General features: G+C 45.2%; 1 protein-coding gene across 1 annotated transcript in view; it reads left to right on the forward strand.

Moving 5' to 3' along the window:
- COLQ (collagen like tail subunit of asymmetric acetylcholinesterase) overlaps positions 1-19,040 on the forward strand; it is a 367,702-nt gene that overhangs the window by 209,671 nt on the left and 138,991 nt on the right. The window contains exon 9 of the mRNA XM_086942196.1: positions 18,370-18,414. Within this exon, the coding sequence (XP_086798322.1) occupies positions 18,370-18,414 (45 nt within the window). The remainder of the gene's footprint in view (positions 1-18,369; positions 18,415-19,040) is intronic.

Genomic DNA, 19,040 nt, shown 5'->3' on the forward strand with positions numbered 1-19,040 from the left:
GCAGAGTGCTTGGAATGATGTGAGATGGTGCTCTGGCATGAGCTGAGCCCATTTGCAGCTTGCGGAACCAAGTCCTAATAGCTGTTCCATGATAACTCTATACCATATACTCTTAAGTGCATTATGTACCTCGCGGTCAAATGCTAACTTTGGCATAGCATTATTGGAATACTAACCCCTCGCCAATTCTGGCGACGGGGTTAGCATTCCACCCTTCTAGAGGGACACGACATGTATGTAACTGTGAACCCCGGTTAAAGTTAACTCGAGCCTCAGCATCACAAACTGGATGCTGCCACCACAGACACAAGTCTGACCTCCTCCTGCTGGGATTCCTTCCAGCAAGGAGGGCTCGGACAAAGGGTTCCCTGTCAGGGGCGGTGCCAGCACCATCCCAGACAGGATTTTGTGTATCCCAGGTAGGCAGGGCTGAGAGGAAGGTGACTGCAAGTGGCACCCCGGTGCTCATTGTGCATATGCCGGCTCAAACCAGTTCCAGGGGCACCCCAGCCCCTGAGCTTGGGAGAGACCGGACAAAGGAGAGGGGTGTAACCACCCCCCTCCTGGTCCCACCCATGAGCAGGACCTAGTCGCGTGCCAGCCCCTTTTCTTAGGATAAAGGTAGGAGCGGGCCCCCTTCCCAAATTGGATAATCTTGAATCTTGAACTACTTTCCACGAAAGGAACTCTTGACATTCTCTGAAGACTCTCCCTTGTGGCTAAGGAGTAGCCACCCTGCACCAGCAGGCACCACCTAAGCGGTTGCGGTTTGCTGCACGTCCATCCTCCGGATCAAGACTGACCAGTTCGACGAGACCCGGATTCCCTGCCATCTCTGACCTCTACCTGCATCATCAGCCCAGCTGACATTCATGGGTGCGACGAGACCTGAGGGACCGGCTATCTTGAAGACCTGCACGACGCTTAACCGGCACGACCGCCGAGGGATCCTCGAGTGAGTGCACTGGGGTTTGAGAAGCCCCAACCCAGAGCAGCTCCAGCACCGAAGTCCAGCCCCCCAGCATCCACGAGATCTGCGTGGGGGCCCTTCTGCTTCTTGGCTGCTTGCCAAGTTGTCCGGTCACTTGCCCGTTGGCTAGTGGCTCTCCTGACGAAGTACCACAACATTTTCACCGCTGGTATAGGTCCTCTAGACTGGCCCTTGCTCCTTGTTCAACAAGAAGTGCCCTGGACCCTCCTGGTCCACTCCAGACGCCATTTTGACTCCACCGCGTGGGCTTGCCTTTGCCAAGGCTTGTTGCCCCAATCTTGGATCCAGCATCGCCGACAGCCGACACCATCGTGGGACAGCTCACACCTCCAGCCTGGTCGCCGACAACGCCTCCCGGTCCGTGTGACTGCAGAGTCCAGCGTCACCCACTCACCTGATCGCGGTGACTTCATCCGGTGCCATCCTGGTGCCCATACAATCACTGGCTAGTGATTGAGAACTGAGTCCCCTCTGCTTTCAGGTCGTCTCCATCACCGATCCAGCCTTGGATCACACCGAACATCTTCACTGGTCGCCTGCCAGCAACATCTTCTTTCAGGCTCCATAGACTACAACGAGGATCCCCGATGTCATTTGAACCCTATGCAGCCGCAGCCCCTGGGTTACGTAACCCGAGCATTTCAGTGCTCCAGCGTATGTTCACTATCCTAGTGTCCGGATCCTTTTTCGATTTTAGTCTACCTAGTCGGATTCGTCCGGAAACAGTAACTTTAGAATTACTAGCATCCATAGACTTTGTCCCGCATCCCGCGTAAGAGTTCACACTCTGCACCCGAGTTCCCTAGGCCTCCTGCTCCTAACCTTAGGGTCCAGTAAGGTAGTCCTAGCGGTCCTGAAGCCTCTGGATCGTGTTACTTACCTGCTAGTATTTCGCATTCCACTTTTAGAGTATATGGTTTTTTGTGCCCCTCGGGCATTTGTTTTAATTGTGCAACTTGCAGTATTTTTTTAAGAGTTTTGTATTGTGCTTAGCTCCCTGACTCATAAAGAGTTCAGGGTAGACTTGTTATTAATAAATATACTTTATTTTTATAACAACTTGTGTGGTGTCCTTTCACTTGGTGTTCAAGGGGTATATGTGATGGTATAACAGCTGGCTTAACACGCCCTCTAGAGTTTAGCCTAAAGACTGCTCTTGTCCATGCTGCTAGGATAGCTGGTCTATAAGGTTGACTTACAACCAATCATCAATAAGGGTCGTTTGGACTGATACATAGTGATCACTAGAATAGTGAGCACTATATATCAGGCCAACTTCTCACACCACCCATCACATTCTGTAGTGAGGCCGGCACCAGTGCAGCAATACCACCCATCACTTTCTTCAGTGAGGTCAGCAAAAGTGTCCACCCAGCACATGCTTCAGTTTATATATATATATATATCCCTGTTGGCGACAATGTCTCAGAAAATGACCTGCATCAGAGTCCAGGTCCGACTACTCTCAGACCTACTCACCATCCAGGGTCTCTAAACATACACCTCTGCCGAAACGTGCTCCTCCTTCTACATTTTCTCCTGAGGCTCCATCCTCAATTACTCAGGTACAAACAAGATCTCCACAAGGATCTAAGAGCCCGCAACGACAAAGATCCCCGTCCACGACCCCACCGAGGCAGACATCCAGTCCTAGGCACCACACAGAGGTCACCATCCAGATCGCGACGACCTCACTGATCTAGATCTTGCCGAGACAGGTACAGAACTCCTTATTGGTCCACCACCTCTCACACATTGGTGAGAGATTACTCACCAACATTATCGGGCTCAACCCGGCGAGTTTCTCTGGTGGATGATCTCACCACGTTCAATGATATACTCATCAAAGGGGCAGCGAAGCTGAATATTGACATTCTGGCACCTGTCACTTCATCATCAGTCATATTTGAGACTCTCTATTACAGAGAGCGCAATCCACACCTCTGAAACCTCACCTCTGCAACCTCTGGTTCCAGGTCTATAGGAGCCTGAGATGCACATTTTTCTGACTCCAGCATCTCTACGGGGTAAACCATCACGTATCCTTAAAAAATACAAAGCTCCCAACCAAAACCCGCTTTTCCAGAGATCTGATCCTCTTACAGATACTGTGAGTGTAGCGGCCGCAAGAAAAACGCATCCTACTGGATCATTGACAGTGCCCCCAGATAAGGACAGCAAACAAATCGACTCTTTAGACAAAAAGATGTGCAGTATGTCTGCGTCCATTATGAAGGTTGCCAGTGCCTCTGCATTATTAGGGAGGTATGACAGATCACTCTGGGACTTGCTGTCCAGATTTACAGAAAAGTTGCCAAAAGAGGACAGGCAAGATTTTCAGAAGTTTCTTCAAGAGGCAGCCTGGTTGCAAACCAGGTCACCAGTGCAGCTGCGGATGCTTCTGACTTTGCATCTCACAGATATTCTTATTGGATTTGTTAAAGACACTCCTCCTTGCTCCGCCTTACAGGCCTGCAACCTGAGGCCCAACACAGACTACTAAGTGTACCATTCACAGAAAATTTTCTGCCCGGAACACACGTGGATGATGGGATGGCGAAAATGAAGTCAGAACTTGATGAACTTAAGGCAGTGGGCCTCGAGAAGAGTAAAGAATCCCACTGCGGGTTCTGCCCTATGATCAACGATCTTACCAACAGAGGGTTCAAACCCCTCACTGGGTACTGCAACAACAACACCAAAGCTGGTCACGCTACCATACCCGCCGACCAGCTCGAAGAAGAGGAGCTCCTCGTCCACCAACATCCTGTTCCAAGACACAAGCAATGAGTGGTTGCTTCCCCCTTCTCCGTTCCCCGACCCGATGGGGAAAGTATTGTCAAACACCTGGATGATTGCAAGATAACAAGTGAAAGTGGGTCTTGAATATTGTTAAAAATGGTTACTCACTTCAAGTCCCCTCCTGCTATCCCACTGAGGAAAACAACCTGTCATCAACAAGCCTTATTGTAAAATGAAGTAGACATGTTTCTCCAAATGGAAGCCATAAAGTGACCATTCTTTCAAAAGGGACTGGGAATATCTCCCAATTCTTCCTGGTCCAGAAAAAAGGCCCAATCGAGAGTACAGGCCCATTCTGGACTTAAGACTTTTGAACAAGTACATCTTCAAGGAGAAGTTCAGGATGCTTGCCCATCAATAGATCTACCCCAACTCAATCAGGGTGACCGGATGTGCACCATTGATCTTCAGGATACCAACTTTCACATTTAGATTGCCAGGAAACATTGGACCTCCCAGTATCCAAACACTACCAGTACACGATATTGCCCTTCGGGCTCTAATCAGCACCTCGCACATTCTCACAATGCATGGCAGTAGTCGCAACATATCTGCGGAGGAAGAAAATATTTGTCTACCCATACTTAGACGACTGGCTGATTCAATGTTACTCCTCATCGCTAACGCAGGAACATTTTTAGATCTACCTCGAAAACCCACATGATCTGGGCTTACAAGTCAACTTCAAAAAGTCTATGGGTACCGACTTAAAACATATACTACCTTGAAGCGTCTCTATATCCAAAACATGCAAGAGTGTATTCTCCGAAGGAGAGATTATCTTCAATCAGTATGAAATGTTACACTCTCCCCCACACTCCTCATCCATTGGGCAGACAAGTGGCGTCTGCATGGGTCGATGGCATCTTGCATCTTTATTTTCCCCAATGCTAAGTTAAACATGAGGCTGCTACAACAAACTCTGGGAGATCAGTAGTCTCAGTTTTCGGACCTCTTGGAGGACAAAGGCGCTCTCGCACAAGATGTCAGACAGTCCCTCACGTGGCGAATGCAGATTGAGCAACTAATGGTAGGAGTTCCCTTTTACTAGGAACTTTCCACACAGACTCTTATTACGGATGCTTTCCTCCTGGTTTGGGAGGTCACGTGGGCACTCTACAAACTCAAGACCTTTGGTTGGACAATGAGCAGCTGTACCTCATCAACATGCTAGAGCTGAGGACAGTCCACCTCTCAAGTTTTTTTTATCCATCCATGAAGAGAAGCTCTCTTCTGATTCAAACAGACAACTTGACCACATGCCTTAATTGAACAAACAAGGAGGACTTCGGTCTTGTCCACTATCTCTCAAAGCACACTCCATCTGCAAGTGGCTAATTGCGAAGGGTTTGACAATATCCGCCATCCCCCTGCCAGGCACACTAAACACCCAGGCAGACTATATTGGTCACAACTTTGCTGAAGCTCATGAATGCTTTCTAAACAAATTGTCGCACAAGACATCTTTTGGGAATGGTGGCAACCACAAATCAACTTGTTTGCAGAGGAAAATAACAAAAAATGCCAAGACTACACATCAAGGTTCTCCCAATCAGGAACGAAGGGGAATACCCTTTTGATAAACTGGTCAGGGAGATTTCTCTACACATTTCCCCCTATTCCATTGATTCCTACAGTGATCAACAAGCTCTACAGGTCCAAGACCAGAATAATTCTTATATCACCGAAAAGGCCTTGCCAGTGGTGGTTTCCAGACCTGCTACTCCTATTGTAAAGACCAGTCAAGAGGTTGCCATACAGACAGGATCTCCTTTGCAAGTTCAGATGACAGATTTTCCAGCCCAACATGCCCTCACTGCGCCTGACAACACGGCTCTTAAGTTCCTCCAGTATGGTCACTTAGGTCCTTCACAGGACTGAGACCAGAAAATCATATGCATTCAAGTGGAAACGGTTCTATTTGTGGTGTGCCCAGAATGGTCATAATCCAATTTTGGGCCGAGAAAGTGTAATCTTACATTATCTTCTACATTTAGCAAGGACTGGTCTCCAGTTTTCAGCTATAAAGGTACACCTTGCAGCCATTACTGCCTACAGAAAGTCTCCCACGCAGGTTTCCTTATTTCAAATGCCTGTGGTCAAAGATTTCTTGAAGGGCTTAAAGAAGGTATACCATCCCCGGTAAGATCACCTCCCCCTCCGTGGAAACTCAATGTGGTGCTCTCAAAATTAATGACCCCCCGCCCCCCATTTGAACCAATACACACTGTTTCCTTACATCACCTTACTTGAAAAACAGCTTTTCTGTTTGCTATTACTTCAGCACATAGAGTCAGTGACATCCAGGCTCTTTGCTAAAGAGCCCCATCTGGTATTTCATTCAAACAAGGACGTCATGAGAACACTTCCAGGTTTTCTTCCTGAGGTGATTTCTGATTTCCACATTAATCAGACCTTTCTCTTTTAACATTTTTCCCTAACCCTTCCACATCAGTGGCGAGGGCTTTGTACTCATTAGATCTTAAGCGAGTCCTTAAGTTCTACTTAAACAAAACAAAAGATATCAGACAATTTAACCTCCTGTTTATCGACTATGGTCCAATGAGAACTGGTATAGCTTCTTCTGAGCAACCCATCTCTAGGTGGATAATCTCTTGTATAGTGCTTTCCTAACAGTTATCCAATAAGTGCCTGCCTTCGAAACCAAAAGCTCACTCTACGAGGGGCAAGGTGGCTACTGCTGCTCTGAAATGCACCCATCATGGAAATTTGCAAGGTGGAACATGGCTATCGGTACACACTTTTGCTAAGCATTATTGTCTTGACTCTGACACTCAGTCAGATGCTCAAAGAAAACTCTTTGGATGATTTATTTTCGAACTGCTATTAAATTATTCTAATCGTCCGCATGTGTGTGGGGTGGGCTAGCTACTTGATTCAGTGCTTATGACTATTGATGAGTATCCCCTGGAAAAGAAGGATAAATTGCTAACCTGTAATCCTTGTTCTCTTCCGGGGAATACTCATCTAACTCAGAGCAACCTCCCTCCTCCCCGGATGAATACAAAAAGCCACCGCAAATATATTGTTAATATTCTGAATGTTCATGTCACTGTAAATAAAGACCTGACCTAACTGTCACCTGTGGGGCATGATAGGATGCAGGGGGTACTGTGAAGTCTTGAAGTCACGGTGCCAGTATTCTATGTTCTGTTTACAATGGAGCCTATTGGTTAACACTGACCTCCGTTCCATTGTTTGTTCCTTTCAAATATAGGCTGTGTTCTTACACTTTAATGTCTTATTTGCTGTATTACGGAAATGTTGAGTAGTTATGGGGCTTTTTAAATGAAAACCCTGATGTAATTTGGGCATTGTTTTGCCTTTTCTGTCCTTATGACTTTGATGGGTATTTCCCTGGAAGAAAACTATGATTTCAGGTAAGCAATTTATCCTTCTCCAACCTTTGATCTAATATCTATTCACATGCTTGAATCATTCCCTGTCATCAGACTGGAAATCCCTGTCACATTAAAATTGCAGTCTACAGTGTAAAACTACCATAGGCCTGAAATAACATTGTACATTTAGTAGCACATCCACCTCATTTAAAAGCACCCAAACAGCTGCCATTGAGGTGGAGTCTTAAGCACACCTATTCCTCCCAGAAGCTGCTATAGCTCAGATTTCTATTGCACTACCTGTGTGAGTGAGTCCTCCTTTAAATGAACATTAACTCTGAACATTCTCTCCTAGGGAATATCCAGTGATAATCATAAGCAATGAATAGTACCACCCATGTACGGAGATTCCGGAGCAGGTCTTTCAAAGTCACATTTTCTTTGCCTTATTTTGGAAAGGCCAGGAATTACATATGACACAAATGTAAAATGTTGCAGTCTTAAAAACAGACTATATTGCCAATTACATTGCATTACTTTGAAATTTGGAAGAAAAAAGACATAACTCTTTCAAAGTCACTAGAAATAATTGAACAGTTACTTTTAAAAAAAATCTTCTTTCACAAACTCTTTTTATTTCTTTTTAAAGTGAGAGATAGGGAAATACCAAATAAATGGAAATGTAGCTGTATAGGGTGCAGCATTTAAAACAATGAGAGTAGGACGCTGTGTCGTTAAAGGCCCCTTGACCTCAAGTGTCCCATCATGCCCTGCAGTTAGCAGTTTACTCAGCTCTTTTTTCTGGCTCCTGTTGACAGGATCCTAGAGTAGAGATCAGCTTTTTAAAAAGATTTTTTCTTCAGAGAGTTCTCACTTTTCTCTCACATTGATTTACTCGACGTCCTTTAGGGCATAAAGTATTTTCTCATAATTTCCTGACAGGAAATATATAAATGTTTTCGCCAAATGCCATCTCTTTTTGTGAAATGCCCAGAATGTAATAGGAAAATGACAAAAAACAGAGCCAAACAGGATTTGTATCTTCTGTTTGCCAGACTGTTAGGACTCCAAACGTGTCGGCACTACAAGACCCTCCCCAGGGAGAGAGAGAAGATTTGCCTCCATTGCTAAGTGAAGCACCGCCGAAGATAAGAATCCATGGCTGCAGAGACTTCTGAAAGGGGAAGAGATGTTGTTTTCTCTTCCTTGGCCCTAGGTCACGCTATGAGTACTCCCGCGGAGGGAGATCCAAAAGGAGAAGATCTGTTAAAAAACGATTCTCCTGTTTGACGTTGAGCACATCGACGTCGAGAAGAGGTATAGTACCTACGTGCTCACTTCCAAGAGCTGGTTTGACGTTGATAACATACACAACATCGAAGAGGAGAGCACCATCGATGTCGAGAGGTCCCTCAACGTCGACACACCATACGACTTTGAGACATGGTTCAGTGTCCAGACATCATACAACTTCTCTGACCAAGACAGCAGAGTGGCTTTCTTCGATCAAGGTGCATAGACTTCCATCAGAATCTTGCTCAGAGTACTCACAAGCCTTTTGTCCATCCTGGCCAACTTCTCCATTCACCATTCCAGATTCACCAAAACTTCCTCAGGCTCTTATGGAATCCACTTCTCCTCCACCTTCATCTTCTCTGCCTCCTCCTTCTCCGCCTCCTCCTCCATAACCAGCGATTCCAGCTGTACTTCTTTTGCCAGATCCGCCAGACATTCCTTCTCTGCCACCACAGTACGATGTACCCGTGACACCTACACCAAAACACCCTGGGTGTTGAGCCTGTCACACTAAACCTTGCAACAATAGGTCTAGTTCAAGGTCAAGATAGAGATCCCACCACCATCGTCGCTCAAGATCTCCCAGACGTTCATGCTAAAGGCAGAGAAGATAGTTTTCATCCAGTTCAAAATTCTCACTATCTCAAAATACCACTTCCTCTTCAGGACAATACTCACCAACTTTAATAGATTCACCTCCAGCGGAAATATATCCTGTGGATGATCCAAACACCTTCCAGGAGGTTCTCAGTAGAGTTGATAAAGAATCAAATATTGACTTACCGACTCCAACAACATTCACGTTGTTAATTTTTGAAACACTCCATCAAACCTCTGAAACAAGGCAATTACTTCCTATCATTCCAAGTCTTTTAGAACCAGCAATGGAACTTTTTTTGACACCAATGGATATGAGGCTACAAGATCGCGCCTGCAGAAAAAATACAGACCTTTGGATCAGAATCCCTCCTTTCTTCGTTCAGATCCTAAACCAGGTTCCATCACTGTCTCAGCTGCTTGGAAACTACATGCCACATCTTCATCATCTACTGTTTCTCCTGATAAGCAAAGTAAAAAATGTGATTCTGTTGGCAGGACCCTTGCTGTTTTGATGAAAGCTGCTAGCACAACTGCTCTCCTAGGGTGTTATGATAGGACTCTTCTGGGATTATGTTAAACAATTCCTGGAAGATCTTCCCAGAGATAAACATTAGGATTTCCAAAACATTTTAAATGAAGACATGATGGTGTTGAATCAGATCATCAGTTCTGCAACTGATTCCTCCACACTAGCACCGCAAGGCTGCTGTCATGGTCTAGCATTTCAAAGCTCTTCTTGGCTCGGACAGACAGGCTTGACCCTGGAGCCCAGCACCGAACTATGAACCTGCTACTTTCAGGAAACACCTTATTTTTGTTCTTATGCTGACAATGAGATGTCTCATATGAAATCCGAGTTTGACACACTGAAAGTTGTTGGATTTGAGAAAAGATGTGAATATAGTAGACATTACTACAAGCCCTATGACTGCGGATAATTCCACCAGTGGGTTCAAACCCCTCGTTGACTTCAAGGAAAATAACACCAATCTCAACAGCCACAAAGACATCAGCAACAAGGCCATCAGTCAAGGGCAGCAAGCAACTGAACCAAGCAGTGGCAAACAACGAGACTTATCCTCGCCCTTCTCTACTAACAACTGTGGTAGGTTGAAGTGTAACATCATATCTACAAGAGTGGCAAAAAATAGCCATGGACCAATGGTTTCTGAATATTGTGGAACAAGGATACTGCCTCAGATTCAAGTGTCCTCCATCATCCATTCCACCGAAGAAACCCTCCCTCTTCCGTTGGGAAAAACTGCAACAAGAAGTCTCCATCTTCTTGCAGAAATATGTGGTGGAAAAGGTCCTGTCTCACCTGAAAGAAATGGGAATTTATTCACGTTACTTCCTGTAGAACAAGAAAGGACTGAAAAACAAGTACAGACCCATTTTAGTCCTCAAGAAGCTGAACAAGTGGGTTTGCAAAGAAAAATTCTGAATGTTGGCTCTTCATCTAATCTACCCACAACTCCATTAGGGGGATTTGCTATGTTCAATAGATCTATGAGTTGCCTATTTTCACATCCGGAAAGCCAAGAAACTGAAAATTCCCAAGGTCACTGTAAGAAGGGACCATTACCGATGGGAAACAACCTTTACAACGCAACTATTACAGCGCACTACCATTACAATGAAACTTTTACAACGCAGCATCCATTACAACGCATGCCATTACAACGCAACCATTACAACACATGACACTACAACGCATACCACTATAACGCATGTCATTACAACGCAGTCATTACATTGCATACCATTACAACGCATAGCATTAAAACACATAGTACCCTTACACTATCCCACACTTACCCTACTGTTGCACCCCCTGGAGTTAGAATAGTAATTTTTACCCCTACACTATACAACACTTACCCTACTATTGCATCCCCCTGGAGTTAGAATAGTAATTGTTACCCCTACACTATCCAATACTTACCTTACATGCAATGTAATGTTATGCGTTGTAATGGTATGCGTTGTAAAAGTAGTATGCGATGTAATGGAATGACCGGTTACTCACCGGTAATATTCATTACTCCGAGTCGTAGCCCTCCCCGTCCCAGTCCTAACTACATGAGCATAGCTCCTCCCACCAGAAACTCCCAAGCAACTTGAAACCCATCCCTTCCCTCCAGGCCACACCCATACCCTGAGGCATATAACACTGTGACCTGCCAATCAACAACCTGTACCCAACAAGCACAAGAAGCCGAAACAGGGAGGGAGGGATGGGAACCTGGACTGGGACGGGGAGGGCTACGACTCGGAGTAATGAATATTACCGGTGAGTAACCGGTCATTACCTCCTCGTCAGCCCTCCCCGTCCCAGTCCTAACTACATGAGCAGATACCAAAGCAATAATCGGCTTCACTCAGTAGCAAAAAACAGACTTTATTAAAGCACAGAAAGTCACACCACCGGAGTAGAACGCAACACAGCGTCCCCAAACCCAGCAGAATCAGTCCCCCCAACCACCAAACGATAATGGGACATAAAGGTGTGCGGAGAACTCCAGGTAGCAGCCCTGCAGATTTCAGCCATGGAAGCCCCCTGAAAACAAGCCCAGGAAGCCGCCACCCCCCGAGTCGACGTTAGCCGAACAGCCCCAGGAGCCAACACACCACAGGCCTCATACGCAGCACCCACAGCCCAACGTAGCCAACGGCTGAGGGTAGCCCCAGAAGGCTTAAGACCCTGACCAGCCAGGCCAAAGGTCACATCCAGTGCCCCCCTAGACGAAGACTGCTCGGAAGTGATTCCGCAGAAAAAACAAACAGGTTGTTGATTGGCAGGTCATAGGGTTATATGCCTCAGGGTATGGGTGTGGCCTGGAGGGAAGGGATGGGTTTCAAGTTGCTTGGGAGTTTCTGGTGGGAGGAGCTATGCTCATGTAGTTAGGACTGGGACGGGGAGGGCTGACGAGGAGGTAATGCGTTGTAAAGGTAGTTTTTAAAAATTTGTTGTAATGGCATGCTTTGTAATGGAATGCGTTGTAATGGATGTTGCGTTGTAAAAAATGCGTTGTAAAGGTATGCGTTGTAAAAGTATGCGTTGTAACGTCATACATACATTACCAATACAAGGTCCTTTGACTCAATCTCAAATCTGCACTACAGACTTTCTCCAAATGTACGGCTGGTATAGCAGCGCACCTCTGAAAAATGAAATGATTGACTCATCAAGGCATCTTTGTATCAACAAGCAAGTCAACATTATCATCTGGATGTCATCACTCAGTCATCTGGGACTGAATCAAAACAAATCTATCTGGACCCCATTTCAATCCCTACAGTACCTGGGTGGAGTCCTCGATACAGTACACACAAAAGTGTTTCCTTCAGAAATTTCACAGTCTGAAGCCAATAGCCCATCCAACACCAAAACAAGACTCCTCTCTCTCCGGGGATCAATGGCATCATGCATTTTTATGAACCTGAATGCACATCTTTACAGGTGGCCTCTAGCACAGTGCCTAGAAGATCAATAGGATCAGCTCTCAGGAAGATGTGAGGACCGAGTAATCACTCAGCTGGTGGTGCCTATCAGAAAATCTACTCAATTGAATGATTTCCCATCAAGACTTCATGACCCAAACGATAGTGACTGATGCCTCGCTTACAGGTTGAGGTGCTCATATAGCCCATCTACAAATTCAAGGCATGTGATCTCAGAAGGAACAGTTTTACCACACCAACTTTCTGGAGCTCAGGGCTGTACATCTAGCCCTGAAAGCTTTTCTCCCATCTTTTAGGGTGAATTGTCTCCTTGTTCAGATGGACAATACTTCAATACATTATCCGAACAAGCAGAGAGGAACAAAATCCACACCTCTGTCTCTGGAAGCACGAACAATCTGGAAATGGCTAATATTCAGGAATCTCAGGATTGCAGTGGTGCATCTACCAGGAGTCCAGAATGCTCAAGCAGAAACTCAGCAGAAGCTTTCAAGAAAATCACCAGTGGGTATGAAATTACTCCATTCTTCATGACATCTTTTGCAACTGGGTGTTTCCTCAAATAGATCTTTTTGCAGACGGAGAAAAAAGAAACGCCCCAAGTTTCGCCTTGAGAATTTTCGAGCCAGGCACACTGAGGAATGACCCGTGGAATGACTGGTCAAGCACATTTTGTTGTGCCTTTCCTCTGATTCCCCTACTGGCAACAGTGATCCTCAAGCTTGAAAGCCAGAATGAATCTCCATGCTCCGGAGTGGTGGGTCATGGATCTCCTACACCTCTTAGAGTGACTACATAGAAGGCTGCTGTACCGACTGAAGCAAAACCAAAGGGGATGATGGACGGAGTGTTGAACATTGCAAGCACTCACCCCCAGTCAACTGATCTGGGTTTAATCCATCATCATTCTTTAGCTCACTCCACCACCCCAGTTGAGACATGGCCATATGCAAATCAGGCTGAGCCTGTGCCTCATGGGAACAGTCCAGCCCGAAATGCCAAGCCATGTCTTCCCTGGACTGGAAACAAGCATCTTGGGACCTTCAGAAGTATGGGGTCGAGATTCAACACCCGCCTCAACTCCCTAGACATTCTGTGGGATAGAGACCTTCTTGTCCGTGTAGTGAACCAGATGTGATTCAAGTGCCTGTGGCCTTTTTGGCTATTTTGCTGCAGAAGATGGAGACTTTTTTTTAGTTCAGTAAAATTTTATTGAATTTTAAGAAAGGAGAAGTACATAAAGACATACAAAAAATTTAAGGAATTCATTAAAATACAAAGAAGCGAAAAAGAATAATCATAAAATTACAGTCATCAATAAAATTCATCTCTTGTCAGTGTAGTGAACCAGATGTGATTCAAGTGGCTGTGGCCTTTTTGGCTATTTTGCTGCAGATGATGGAGACTTTTAATTAGTTGGTACCACAAAAGCAGACTAATAATAATCCTCACAGTTACCGACTGCACCAACTGTACCACCCCCTCCTCCTTTACTAGTGTCACCACCTAAGCAACCTTTGCCACCACTTCATCCTTCACCACCAAAGGAACCTTCTTTTACACCTAGGAGTAGAGATGGGGATTCCATTAATTCAGCTATGGATGAAGAGGAAGGTGAGCTTCCTCAGGACAATGGAGGACAAGATGATATTAGGTTAAACTTTGATCTCCCAAGTGGAATGGATGAAAAGCCAAATACGCAAGATTTGTCAGATTATATTTTTAAATTCCATTCCCGAGTGGAAAGAGCTGCCAAGATATTTAACCTATCAATGGAGTTTGTAGATCAAAACTGTTTTCTGTATGGCTTCAAAGAGTAGCTACGGAAATCTGTAAAATATATACCAATTTAAGATTGGTCAGCTGGACTAAAATTAATGAAGATATTGGCTACGGTTCCAGCTGTAATGCCTCGTCTGGACAAGAAATATAGGGTTTCAAAATTGACTCCAGCTTGCCTCACTGGTCATACTAAAACAGAGTCAGTTATTTTATCAGCGGCGCAAAGAACTAAGGCCCCAATTACACAATCATCTGGGTTATCAGACAAGGACAGCAGAAGAACTGATAATTTGGGTAGGAGAGTCTCATCTATGCCAGCAACTTCAATTAAAATGCCCTGGCAATTTCAGGCCATTATGATTGCCAGATGTGTCAGGACATTGCTCATTCATGAGAGCTTGAACCTGAGGATAAGAAGAAAATGGTACGAGTTATCTTTAACCCCTTAAGTGCTGATGACGGAACCGCTCCGTCATCAGCTGCGGTGGCGCTGTGCTGATGACGGAGCGGTTCCGTCATTGCCTGCCCGCCGCTCATGCGCGGCGCGAATTCCGCGCCTGCGCTGAGTGTTCTATTGAGCGGGCGGGGCCATGACGGAACCGCTCCGTCATAAGCACAGCGCAACCGACGCTGGTGATGGAGCGGTTCCGTCACCAGCACGGCCCTGCCGCGCGGCCGCCCCGCCCCCTTAGCACTGCGGCGGAATAGCCGCCGCAGTGAAGGGGTTAAAGAAGGACAGTTAACCTCATCCTACATTATTGATGCAGCGATGGCCGTCTCAAACACAGGTTTCAGCCACCATCCAGGAGGTACTGCACTTTAAAGGCAAGGTTGGTTAAAATGCACAGCCTTTCATCCTGAGGTCCCATCTAAGATTTTGGACATGCCCTTTTGGTTAGCATGTTGATGAGGCTGTACAAAGTCTTAAAACTGACCGTAACACCGCAAAAGCATTGGGACTTTTACAATACCATAGATTTGGAACATCTACTTTTCATGGCTCTTGAAGATATGAAAATTTCAGAGTTGGATTTGACCAATATGAAGGGCAGGGACGCACATGCTACTCTCAAAAGACAAATCACATGCGGTCAGGGATACTTCTTCAATCAGAATCAAAGACGACCTTATGTAAGATCTGCTGGGAGAAAGATAAATTCCTCACAAGTACGTAACAATGACAATCAGAAGAGAGCTTGGGTCTCCATCTTTGCCCCTGTTCCATCCTGCACTCAAAGGTTGGGTGGGGTAATTTTCCTTTAGTGTGGCAACAAATAATATAGGACAAGTGGGTGAGACAAATTGTTAGCGGGGTCATGCCACAATCGATCTGGTCGTCTCTCCGATCAACAGCAAATGCCTGTGATTTAGAAACTGATTTTGGCACCCAGGAACAGTGACCAATGCACTTTCGATCAGTTGGTCCAAAATCTTTGCTAATCCTTTTCCTCTATTTCCTCTGATCACCAGTGTGTTGAAGAAGGCAAAGATAAATCATTGCACTCTTATCCTCATTGCTCTGACGTGGCCACACCAATCTTGGTGCAGCAAACTACTGTAGTTATTAACATGTCCTGCCATTGTTCTGAAATTGCATCCCGGGATTCTTTCTCGACATCATGGAGAGATTTTTCTTCACAATCCCAAATTGCGGAACTTGACAGCATGATACCGACCCACCTAGAGTTTGGTCATTAAGATCCACTTAAAGTCTGAAGAAATATTTTGACACAAGCTCGAGCTCCAGCAACCACAAAGACCTACACCGCCAAGTGGAAGCGTTTCTGCATATGGTGCAGGGGTAATGGTCATCATCCACGGAGAATAAAACCTCATCAAATCGTTCAATATTTGTTGAATCTAGTAAATATTAGACTTAAAGACTCCTCAGTTCGGGTCCATTTGGCTGCAATTTTTAAATGTATGAGAACTGAGTAGTTAGTATCTTCTTTATTCTCCCAAAGAGTCATGAAACAATTTATGAATGGGTTCTTTAGAGCATTTCGTCATCCATCACTTCCGTGGGAATTTAATACTGTCCTCAGTCAGTTGATGCTGCCTCCTTTCAGACTAATACATAAGACACATTTGAAATTTGTCTCATGGAAGACAGTGCTTCTTCACTGTCAAGAGAGTGAGAGAGATTCTATCATTCACTACCAAGGAAACTTTCCTTAGGTTCCCAAAGGACAATGTAATCTTGAGACCCAACTTCAAGTTGATACCCAAAGTTCCTACTAACTTCCATTTAAATGAACCTGTCACTCTTCAGTCTTTCTTCCCAAATCCATCTATGTCAGCAGAATGATTGTTACATTCATGGGAGCGCCATAAATGCCTTTGGTTCTATGTAGACAAAACAAAGGACAACCATACTTCCGAGCAGTTGTTTGTGTCTTTTGAACAGCCCAGACCAAGCCATCCCCTGTCCAAGCAGGGGCTAGCTTGTTGGCTCTCGTCCTGTATTTCCTTCTGTCATGCCACGGGCACGTGCCCACTCCAGGGAAGAGTGAGGGTGCATTCCACCAGGAGCATGGCATCAACTGCGTCACGCTATGCCGGGTGCCCTTGAAAGACATATGCTGTGCAGCTACCTGGAAGAGCCGGCCACATTCACAAAGCACTGCTGCCTAGACATGGATGCAGAAGCGTGTGCATCTGTGCGATAGGCAGTCCAGGAAAACCTGTTTTGGTAAAAGTGAGCCTGCTTACCGCTTTATTATGTATTATAATGTATGCTGCTTGCTATTCTAATTCAAGCATGTGAATATTGAAAAGATCCGATGTTGGAGAAGGAATTAGTTACTTACCTGTAACTCCAGTTCCACAACATTGATATCTTTTAGATATTTAGATGCAACCCTTAATGCTCCCAAGTCAGAGTCACCCAATATTATTCACACACTTGCGCTTTGAAGTCTGTGCTATTGTAGTCTCTAGGGGGAGTATCAGTGCTTAAGTTTCCACCTCATTGGCTGAAGTTTGGTTGCTTTTAAATGAGGTGGATGTGCTTTTAACCACATGCGCGCTAGTGGGATTCAGCACCTATGCTGAGATTTAAAAAAACCCATGTTACATGACGAGCTGGGCTCGTCATCAGTGTGCGAGGAGGCTACACCATGACGAGCCCAGCTCGTCATGAGCCTGGAAGGGGTTAAATGTACAGTGACGTTTGAGGCCTATGGCCATTTTATGCCGTATACTGCTGTTTTAATATACCGGGGGTTCCAAGCCTGATGACGGGAAATGATTCAAGCATGTGAATATATCAAAGATATCCATGTTGGAGAGCTGGAGTTACAGGTGACTAACTAATTTCTTCTGACAACTGAAAGGCCATAGAAATTTGCCACTTTGTTAGTACATCCACCTCATTCTAAAGGGACCAAACTCCAGCCAATGAGGTGAAAATGTGCTCTCTACCTCACACCAAGAGTGGAACTATATAATGATACACGCAGTGCTTGGATGAGTCTCTATTCTGGGAAGAGGGTGGGCCGGATTGGAACTTAGGAAAGATACCAACGCTGGAGAACCACAGTTACAGGTAACTTGTTTTTTCTTGGCTGCAAGCTTTTTAAGCGCTATAAGTGTTTCTGCTTCTCATGTGCCTGTGTTCATCCTTGATTTGCGGGATCTATTTTTAAGGCGTGCATTGTGGAGCGGTTTCTGGCGGGTTGATCATTGGTCGGATGTTTTATTTCTTGAAAGACGTCACTCTCTTTGCCATATCTATGGACCCACAATAGGCTTGTCCGCTGTCTACCTATTTTTAGGAATTAATGGTTGGCTTTAGACCATTTTCTCCATATTCAGTGAACGCCAGGTAAAATCTATGGCTCGGATGTCAGTCTGCTGAAAATGTACTGGGTATATCAAGGGGTATTCACGGTGAAGCAGCATTAGTGCCCAGCTTCTAAGCACAAGTACATTGTTCTAATGTAGTCCTCAAAGCCAGTGGCTCACCTGTGACATTACAGCATTGAAGGAGTGAGTAGCGCCTCAATCAGTGCTGCAAAGCAACTTTTTTGTGTTGTGAACTAACATTTTGTTTCTTTTGCTGTTCTTTAGGGAATCAAGGGAGAACGGGGTGACCCGGGTGCAAAAGGAGACCAGGTAACTTCTGAGAAGCTTTATCATCAGGAAGTAGGAGGCTATGTTTAACTGTTTTTGATAAGAAGATATGCTTCTTTGGGATGCTGCCTCAGTGATATCACCTTGAGATGCTTCCTTCGGAGTCTGTCTCAGTGATATCACAGTGAGATGCTTCCTTCGGATTCTGTCTCAGTGATATCACCTTGAGATGCTTCCTTCGGAGTCTGTCTCAGTGATATCACAGTGAGATGCTTCCTTCGGATTCTGTCTCAGTGATATCACCATGAGATGCTTCCTTCGGAGTCTGTCTCAGTGATATCACAGTGAGATGCCTCTTTGGGATTCTGCCTCAGTGATATCACCATGAGATGCTTCTTTGGGATTCTGCATCATTGCAAAACCGCCACGAAATATCCGCGGCCAAAGATATTACTATTTTGTTCAGCTTTAATTTACCAAAAACTACTGTACGGCTATGTTTAACATTAAACTGCTCATTATACTGCTGAGGTAGTATTGGCATGGGACTCCCAGCTTGTTAATCTATGAAAGATACCAAAGCTGGACTACTGTTGTTGCAAGTAAGTGACTCTTTCCATACACCTTCAAAGCCAGGCAATGAAGACTGCAACATTTCACTAGGGTGG

Source organism: Lissotriton vulgaris, chromosome 10 (assembly GCF_964263255.1).
Source record: "Lissotriton vulgaris chromosome 10, aLisVul1.2, whole genome shotgun sequence".
Classification (NCBI taxonomy): domain Eukaryota; kingdom Metazoa; phylum Chordata; class Amphibia; order Caudata; family Salamandridae; genus Lissotriton; species Lissotriton vulgaris.